Raw genomic sequence first — 8,719 nt, 5'->3', positions numbered from 1 at the left:
GCCCCGCCAGGCTGTCTGGAACCGGCATGGGACAGGCGACAGGCACAGAGGGCAGGAGGGGGCCCGAGATGGCGCAGGGAGATGAAGGCTGATGGAGACACAGAAACATCCAAAAAGAGAGACCAAGAGAGGGACACCGAGGGAGGGAGGGAGGGAGGAGTCGAGACCCGGGTGTGGGACAGCGGGACAGCGAGCAGGCTGAAGAGGCACAGAGGGGGCAGGGTGGTGTGGGCGCCGCCCCCGAAGGTGGGGTGACCCAGGACCCCAGCCGTTTCTCTCTCATGTGCTGTTTGACTTTTCACTTTACAAGTTGCCCTTTGACCTCTGGGAGTCTTGGGAACCAGAGGAGCCAAGCCCAAGTCCGGCTGCTCGAACAAAGCCAGTGCCTTAAACAACACACATTTACTCTTTACGCTTGTGGCCGGAAGTCCGGTGAGCCTCCCTGGGCTGGAGTCCTGGGCAGGGCTGTTCCCCCCGGGGCCCGGGAAGAATCCGTTTCCTTGCCGGTTCCGGCCCCTAGAGGTGGCTCCGCTTCCCGGCCGTGGCCCCTTCTGGTCTTCGCGTGGCATCTCTGACCTGCTGCCTTCTTTCTGAATTTCCTGCCTCCTCCTCCACCTGTAAGGACCCTCACAATTGCCTCGGGCACCCGGATAATGCAGGATAACTTCCCTGCGTTCAGGTCAGTGGATTAGCGACCTTTGCAGCCCTTTGTCACCTACCGGAGCATATTGGCAATTCCGGGGGTCATCTTTTGGAGCAATTGATGGGGGAGAATTGAGAATCAAGAAACTTGTTTTCTCCTCAGCACTTACCCCATCGATCATTCTAGAAATGTTTATTTGTTTTGAGAGAGAGTGAGCGAGCTGGGGAGGGGCAGAGAGAGGGAAGAGAGAGAATCCCAAGCAGGCTCCACGCTGAGTGTGGCAGCTGACGCAGGGCTCGATCCCACGACCATGAGATCGGGACCTGGGCCGAAAATCAAGAGTCGGAGGCTCAACTGAGCCACCCAGGCGCCCCACTGAACATTCTACATTGTTCCCGGTCTCTCCCACCAGCTCACAAGGATGGGTCTTTGTGCTGTTTTCTGCTGTGCTACAGACGAGGAAACTGAGGCCCAGGGAGGTGGGCAACTCCTACGAGCTGGCGAAGCCGGGAAGTGGTGGAGAGTCGGCGCCCGGGCTCCGGGCTCCCGGCAGTGCCCGCCGGGCTAATGGCCTCTCTGGTAAACGGGAGTAACCGGAGGCGAGGGGCCCCCCAGGCGGACGCGGGCCAGGCCGGGAGCAAATCAGCAGATTTATTGAGGCAGCAGCGGCACTGGGGAGCAGGGGGTGCGGAAAAGGGGCTGGGCCTCCGCGGGGTCCTTCCCTGGCGTTCAGGAGCCAGACGTGGATGCACGGGGACCGCACGGACGGTGGCCTGGTTCTCTCCTCCGCGGAGTCAGTCTGTCCGCAGCCAGCAGCCCTTTTCCTCCACCTCCTTGGTCACCACCAGCAGCACCTCGCACAGGCCCTGAGCCAGCGCCCCCGCCAGGAAGGCCCTGGGCAGACAAGCGAGGAGACTGAGGCCCGGGGGCCCCCGCGCGCTGCCTCCTGGGGTGGGGGAGTCGGTCGCCGAGCCCCAGCCCGAGTCGCCTCCCCCTCACCTGACGCCGTCCTCGTCCCCCAGGGCCTCAGGCGCCCGCAGCTTGGAGTCCAGGTTGTAGTAGACGCCGTCCACCTGGCGGAGGGCCACCCAGTGCCGCCGGCGGAGCGGCAGGGACAGCAGCCCCAGAGACATGGGTGAGGGCAGGTTCAGGATCAGTCCCAGCACTTGGGGCAGGGCCAGCTGGGACAGGGGCCTGTGCGGGAGGGGTGGGGACGCCACCGTCTGGGTCCAGTGCTCAGCGAGCACCTGCCGGCCCAACGTTACTGAGCTCACGGGACCCAGGCTGGCGTGGCAGCAGTGCCCCCCCCCCCCCCCCGAGCCTGCCCAAGGACTCTCCTCAGCGCCCCCTTTGTCTCCTCCCACTCGCCCACCACCCAGGCACCCAAACTGCCAGCCGTCTAACAACCACCCCCGCACCCAGCTGCCCGTGAACTGTCCACCCGAACATCATCCACCTAATGACGCAACCGACCGGCCAGCCACCAACTCGGCTTACTCACCATCCTCCCGAGTCCGCATCCACTCGGAACCCGTCCATCCGTCCACCCATCCAATTAACTACTCGACCACCTATTTGCTATCCTTTATTCACTCAACCACTCCTCTGCTCATCCCCCCCCCCCCCCAACCACCTACTCAACACGTCCAACTACCCTTTTACCATCCACTCGGTCACCGGATGACCATCTCCCAGCCCGTCCAGCACCCACCCGTGCCGACCTTCCCCCCGTCTGCCCCTTCTTTCTTCCCTCCTGCCCACCGGTTCCCCTCCTGCTGTCCCACCGCACCCATGTGCCAGGCTCAGCACACGTGATGAAGCGCTTGGGGTCCCACCTCCTTCGGTCCCACCACACGGTGGCCAGGCCCAGCCCCTGCAGGGCGGCCATGATCACGTTGACGTCATAGTTGCCGGTGCCCAGGAGGCTGCGATGGGGATTCAGCCGGGAGTCCGGGGCCAACCTGGGCGGGGGAGGGTCAGAGCCTGAGACGGGGCCCCTGCAAAGGTCTCATCCTCCCCACAACGCAGGAGAGTCCCGGGGCCCTTGAGTCACCCAGCCTTTGGACTCTTCCCTTTCCGCAGCCGCGTGGCTCATCAGCCCCAAGCCTGATTCCCCCTGTCCCCGACTCTCTCTGCCCCGTCCCGTAACCACATTTCCCCCCGCTCAGGTCTCGTCCTCCTCCACCTGGACCCTCATCCAGCCTCCAGCCTCCCCTCCGATCCCAGGGGCTCTTTCCACACCTGACACTGACCCCACCGCTCCCCTGTTCCCTGCCCTCCCTGGTGCCTTGTCACCCCAGGATAAAGTCCTAGTCCCTCAGCTGGCCTCCTAGCCTCAGTCCCGCCCCACCCCCTCCCAGCCACCTGTCCCCGACCACGTCTCCTGTGCTCCCCTCTCAGTCTTTCCTCCTGCTATCCCCCAGCTCAGGGGGCCCACCCCACCACCACTTGGCTCTCTGGGTCCTGCCTTCTCCAAACAGTGGCACCTTTGTTCTTTCTCCGGGCCCTTGGTGGGCAGGGCAGGGGGAGGGGCCGGAGAGGAAAAGTCTGTGTATTATTTTCCTGTGCATCTGTTGCCCTGGCCTCCCTCAGGGCAGGGCTCACACTGGCCTCATCTCTGGGTCTCCAGCATGGCCTTGGTGTAAAAGAGTTGATGGATCCCTGTCGTGAATGACACACATGAATAAATTCTGCGATGTTCAGTTTGAGGGGCTGGACTCTGCCTGCGGATACTGGGGGTCCACGGGAGGGCCGTAAGAGTGGGGAAGTCAGGGTCATCTCTGGGTGTAGCATCGTGTGCGTTACTGGCAGGAGGGAGGATCTGGGAGATGATGGGCTTGAGCCAGGGCGGGGGCTGCGGGGACAGAGAGGAGACAAGGCAGAGCAATACTAAAGAAGCGATGTTTGACATCTTGCATGGTGAGGAGGAACATTCCGGGCTGCTGAGAGAAGGAAGCTGTGCCAGAAAGAAGGCACAGCTCGGAGGCATCGTAGTAGGGCTCCTTCGGGGACTGGGGAGGCATCTGGTTTGGGGGGGGTACAGTGAGATGGGACACTGCAGAGGAAGGTGGGGCCCAGAGCATGCAGGGCCTTGGCTATTAGGCTGCATGACTTGGGACTTCTCCCAGGGCTGCTGGGGAGCCACATGAGGGCTGTGAGGGAGGGCAGGGTCAGCACTGGGGCCGTGTGTGGCGCGGACTGGCAGAGAAAAACCAGAAGCTAAGAGGCTGGAGGGGATGAGGGTCCAGATAAGGGAAGGGGAGGCCTGGGCTGGGGCCGGGGCCATGGCCAAGGACGGGTGTGAGAGGCAACCTCTCCATCTCTCAGTCCCGGGGTTCCCCAGGCGGGTGCTGGGGCAGCAGAAAGCCCCGGGGCTCTGTCCCAGCCGTGCCCCGAGACCCGGGTGGGTCGCTCTGCCCGTCAGCCCTGTGTCTCCAGGAGTTAGGGCGGGTGATGGTCACCTCTTGCAGATCTCGTCGGCAGCCTCCTGGCTAAAGAGCTGCTGCTGCAGAACGTTGTTGAGGGCGTGGACGGCACACAGCTCCAGGCGTTGCCGCTCGTGATAAACGGAGGGCCGGCTCGGCTGTGCTCCTGGGGCCTGGGACATACCGTCCTCGGCTCCTGCTTGGGGGTGGGGGGGCGAGAAGGTACTCAGGGGCTTGGGATCTGGAGGCCCAACCTGCCAGCGGGCCCTGGGGGGCACTGCCACTGAGCTGGGGTCTTAGGGCGGCCTGAGGGGACACGAGGCCCCTGACCCTGCTCCCCAGGTGCTCTCCTGACAACAGGGTACCTCCATCCCCCATTACTAGGAAAAAGGCTGTCCTACTCACCTAGCAACAGAGGACCGCCCCCCCCCATCCCTAAGAGAAAGGGTCCCTCCGGTGGTCACCTAGCAACCTCTCTCCCCTGTCCCTAGGTAACAGGCGCCCTCTCTGGTTACGTAGCAACAGAGGACCCCCGCCCCACTAGGTAACAAGTCTCTTCTCTGGTTACTTAGCAATGGAGAAATCCTCCTCCCCTGTTTCTAGGTAACAGGGTCTCTTCCAGTCGCCTAGCAACAGAAGACTCCCCTCCCCTATCAAACAACGGGGTTCTCTTCTCCCATCACTCGGCAACAGGGCCCCCTCCCCGGACACCAAGGAACAGAGCCCTTTCCCCGACCCGTACCCCAACCACGGCGCTCGCCCGTTGCCTGGCAACGCCCCTCACCCCGCCTGCCTCTCTGCTCCCCGAAACCAGGGGCTCCCGCATCCCCCTGGGCGGCGGCTGTGGGTTCCGAGTGCGGGGCGGGCAGCACGACGCCGACTGGGCGGCCGCGACACACACAGCTCCCGGCGGCCCCCGCGTGCCCCGACTACAGCTTCCGGCGGCCCCCGCGAAGGCCCTTTGCCCCTCACGCAACTTCCGGGCAGCTTGGCCCGGAAGTCCACTGCCGCCCCGAGAACGCGGAGCTGCAATGCCATTCCCGCGGTGAATCCCGGAAATATGCGGTGCAGAGGCCCGCCCCTTCGCGTACGGCCGCGCCCCCTGGTGCTCAGAGGATTCTGGGAAATGTAGTGGGTAGGCTCTCGCGATAGCTTCCGGGAGTGTAGCTCCCGCGAGTGCTCCTCCCCTGTGATGGCGCCAATGCTAGTGTGAGATCGCCGCGTGACGTCACAGGACGGCAGCAAGGGACCGGAGACATCAGGGCTTGTAGGGAGAAGGGTCTCCAATATTTACTGAGCCAGGAGGAAGGGCCGGGGTAACCGAGGTCAGGGCAGCAGCGGGCTGGTAGTGGGGGGCCGTAAATGAGACGAAGGTGTCCACTAGGGAAGGAGGCGGCTTCTCAGCAGAGATGGATCCCCGGCCTGGAGGGGAGCTGGCAGCAGCCTGCGGGGGAGATATAGGGACTAAAAGGCTGGGGCAGAGAGATGAGGAGGGGCAGACACCTGGTGGCAGGGACAGACCAGGGTGGGGGTGGAGGAAGATCTAGAGAGAGGGACTGAGACCGAAAGGGGGACAGAGACCTGGGGGATGAACAGAGACACGCAGCGAGAGAGGTGGTAGGGTCCCAGCGAGAGGGGGACACAAACTCAGAGAAAGGAGGCTTGGACAGACACAGATACATAAGGATTCAAAGTCGTGGACTAGAAGGTGGAGACACAGAAATAAAGATCAGTCAGCAGAGACCGAATCAGAGCTGCGGAACCAGGCAGAGGCGGAGACCCAAGCTCCGCAGAGCACGGGGCGGGCAGGGCTTGGGGAGGGGGCCGCACCCAGGAGGCTGCGCCAGAACGCGGTAACGGTGGCAGAGCCCGTGACCGCGCCTGGCTCTGCGGGGTTCTCCCTGTGGGTGTGCACGGCAAAGCATCGTCCTGTGGGGCCCGGGGGGCCCGTCAGCTCCACGTCCACCACGTGCATGTCTGCGAGGCTGGGGCAGGCAGGGCGGTCAGTGTGGCTGGCCCGGCCCCGGCCCGAACCCCAACCCCCACACCTTAGCTCACCTGAGGTCAGCCACAAGCACTCCAACCACGCGGTCAAAGCCCAGGCTGGGGGCAGCCAGGGCAGCGGCCGCCATGGTATTGGAGTTGCGGGGGGCGAAGGGGCAGAGCCCGCGGACGGGACCTTCATAGAGCACCGTGCGATGCTCAGTGCTGCGCACTGCCGCCAGCGGTCCCTCAAGCCGGAAACCATTGGGGTGCGTGGCCATGGTGACACGAAGACTCTGGAAGTGACAGCCAGGGTGAGGGGATCGGGGGTCTCTGGAGGTCCCCCTCTGGATCGCCGGGGAGCCCAGCGGGCCCTCACCTGGAGGCCCCCAGCTGCGTCCAATCTGGCGATGTCCTCAGTGCCCCACAGGGCCCCCCGGGCCACAAACACAGCATGGTCCCAGCGGTGCGAGGCCTCCAGGAGCCGCTGCTCTGTGGCCTGATCAGCCAGTGCTGAGGGGGACCCCACCTGGGGGCGGATGGAGTGGGGGGGGGTCTGAGGTCAGGGGATGGATGCCACTTCGGGGTGACGTGGGGCCAAGGCAGACTGGGCGGGGCTCACCAGGAGATTGGCGTGGCGCAGGATTTGTGCCCCAGATTCCTGGATTATTTGGGGATGGGCCACTTCCACTACAAGGTCGGGGTGCCTGGGAGAAGGGAGAGATGGGGGAGGGTCTTGGAGAGGTGTCGGACCTCTCCTCCTCAGATTCCCTCAGAGTCTCTGGAGGCCTGTCCCTCTTCACCCTGGCCTGAGAGGGGAAGCAGAATGGACAGGCTTGTCCCGCTTCTGGTTTGGCCCAGAGAGGGTGACAGACTGACCTGCGATCACAGCACCTAAGGGAGGCCAGGACAGGAGCTCCAGGGAGCCCCACTCATGGTGAGATCACTGACCTCTCCCCGAGGGCAGCGAGGTTCTGGAGCTGCAGGGAAGGAGGCACGCTCCTTGCCATTCGTCCCGGGTCGCGATTCCAGACAAAAACAAGTTCGAGGCCCAGTTCTGGTCCCTGAGTCAGCAGGTGAGAAACAAGGGACTGTCCTGGGGAGAGGGAGGGAGACCAGAGAGAGGGGACTGGGACCCAGAGAGAGGGGACAGAGACCCAGAGGGAGGGGGACAAGGACAAGGACAGGAGGGAGGGAGAGAGAGACCCAGGGAGCGAATGCCAGAGATGAGGGAGGGGGTACATGGACGCAGGGGGCGGGCGGGGGGCACACAAAAACTTGGGTGGAGGACAGAGAAGCCGGAAGGCGGGACAGGCGGGGCGGACACCGAGAGAGGGGAGGGGGCCCCGTGGGGTCGGGGGAGTGGAAGATATTTAGACAGACACAGGCAGAGCCGGGGCACAAAGACACGGATGAAGGTGTGTTTGTGGAGGGCACGGGGTTTTGGGGGCTTCAGAAAGAGGCCCGGGAAGGGGCCCAGAGGGTCAGTGACTCACCAAGGCGGCCATAGCCCACCACCCCGACTCTCCTCGGGACGCTGTCAGAAGCCATGACCCTGAATCTGAGCTCTGGCAGCTGCTCACCGCCCCCGTCCCCTCCAGGCCTGGGCAGTAGCTGATCTTTGGACATTGGACCCTTGATCCTCTCCAGAACCTTCCCCTCTCCCCACAGTGGTCCGGCGGCGGCGGAGAGGGTGCAGGTTCGCCAGGTGGGGGCGGGTGAGAATCCCGGGGCAGTGGGCACGAGGACTTGGGGTTCCGGGGCCCTGGGGGGCCCTCACCTTGCCCAGTCCCTTCCTTCCTGCATTCTACCTCCTCCCTTTCTGCTGATGTGGAAAATGTCCTCTGCAGTCCCCAGCCCCCCTTTCTGCCCGGCCAGGTTGTCATGGAAACCGCATCCTGCCTGGGGTGGGGGCAGAGAGGGTTGGGAGTGAGGGAGAGGAGACGGTGTTGGGGACTCTGGGCTCTCCGTCCCTTGCTCCTGAGTTTCCGGCCCTGTCCTTGGCCCTGCCGCGCCCCTGCCCAGCCCCGTGCCTCGCGCCCGTGTTTCTCGTCTGCCTCCCTCCATGTTTTCCTCCCTTGGTTCTCTGTCCCTGACTCTCTCCTTCCCTCCTGTCGCTGTCTCAGGGCCTCTCCCTGGACCTCCAGCCCCGCCCCATCTTCTCTGGGCTGGTGGCCATTCCGTCCCCGGCTGGGCCAGGCGCACATCTCCTGCCCGCCCCGAGTTCCCAGGGAGGCCGGGCCTGGTCTCCGCGCCCCATCTCCCCACAGGCAGCAGGAGCTGGAGCCCCGCTCCTCCCAGCTTCCACCACCAGCCCTGTCCCAGTCTGCTCGGCCCTCAGTTCACCTTGACTTCTCACCTTTCACGCACCCTTCTTCCAGCCACGATGCCATCAGCTCCCACCCCCCCATCTTGTATTCTCACTCCCACACCGGGTCCTCCCCTCCCCCGACTCCCATTGACCAAGGAGAAGCCCGTGAGGCCTGGGGAGACACCCAGGTCCCCCCCAAGTGAGGCCCGGCCACCGCACCCTGCAGGTGCCTGGCACTGGAGATGGCGGAGGCTGCGGCAGCGCGGCTCCCCGCCCCCAGCCGCCACCTGGTACCCGCCGCAGTGTTGCCATGGCAACCAGGATCGCACTGAACAAGGACGAGAGCTAGAGCATGAA

The 8,719-nt window shown here is 64.3% G+C and overlaps 2 protein-coding genes across 4 annotated transcripts; both read right to left on the bottom strand.

Moving 5' to 3' along the window:
- Window positions 1-1,280: 1,280 nt before the first annotated feature.
- Window positions 1,281-5,063, bottom strand: JOSD2 (Josephin domain containing 2). The gene is made up of 5 exons (XM_049621011.1): window positions 4,811-5,063; window positions 4,105-4,264; window positions 2,479-2,604; window positions 1,643-1,837; window positions 1,281-1,537 (listed from the first exon to the last, which is right to left on the bottom strand). Exons 2-5 carry the CDS (start codon window positions 4,248-4,250, stop codon window positions 1,438-1,440), a joined length of 567 nt encoding a protein of 188 aa, XP_049476968.1. The 5' UTR covers window positions 4,251-4,264; window positions 4,811-5,063; the 3' UTR covers window positions 1,281-1,437.
- A 270-nt stretch (window positions 5,064-5,333) lies between these two features.
- Window positions 5,334-8,468, bottom strand: ASPDH (aspartate dehydrogenase domain containing). 3 transcript variants are annotated; one of them, XM_049621008.1, is made up of 8 exons: window positions 8,411-8,468; window positions 7,548-7,953; window positions 7,003-7,115; window positions 6,674-6,758; window positions 6,431-6,580; window positions 6,127-6,347; window positions 5,899-6,053; window positions 5,334-5,512 (listed from the first exon to the last, which is right to left on the bottom strand). In XM_049621008.1, exons 2-8 carry the CDS (start codon window positions 7,935-7,937, stop codon window positions 5,469-5,471), a joined length of 1,158 nt encoding a protein of 385 aa, XP_049476965.1. In that variant the 5' UTR covers window positions 7,938-7,953; window positions 8,411-8,468; the 3' UTR covers window positions 5,334-5,468. The 3 variants fall into 3 exon arrangements, with proteins under 3 accessions (XP_049476965.1, XP_049476964.1, XP_049476966.1); XM_049621007.1 differs by lacking the exon at window positions 8,411-8,468 and having other exon boundaries at window positions 7,003-7,147; window positions 7,832-8,285; XM_049621009.1 differs by lacking the exon at window positions 8,411-8,468 and having other exon boundaries at window positions 7,003-7,147; window positions 7,548-7,771.
- Between the last annotated feature and the right edge of the window lie 251 nt (window positions 8,469-8,719).

This window comes from Panthera uncia (genome assembly GCF_023721935.1).
Source record: "Panthera uncia isolate 11264 chromosome E2 unlocalized genomic scaffold, Puncia_PCG_1.0 HiC_scaffold_19, whole genome shotgun sequence".
NCBI lineage: Eukaryota > Metazoa > Chordata > Mammalia > Carnivora > Felidae > Panthera > Panthera uncia.
The sequence above is the reverse complement of the archived record's forward strand: the minus strand, read 5'-3'. Positions and strand labels throughout refer to the sequence as shown.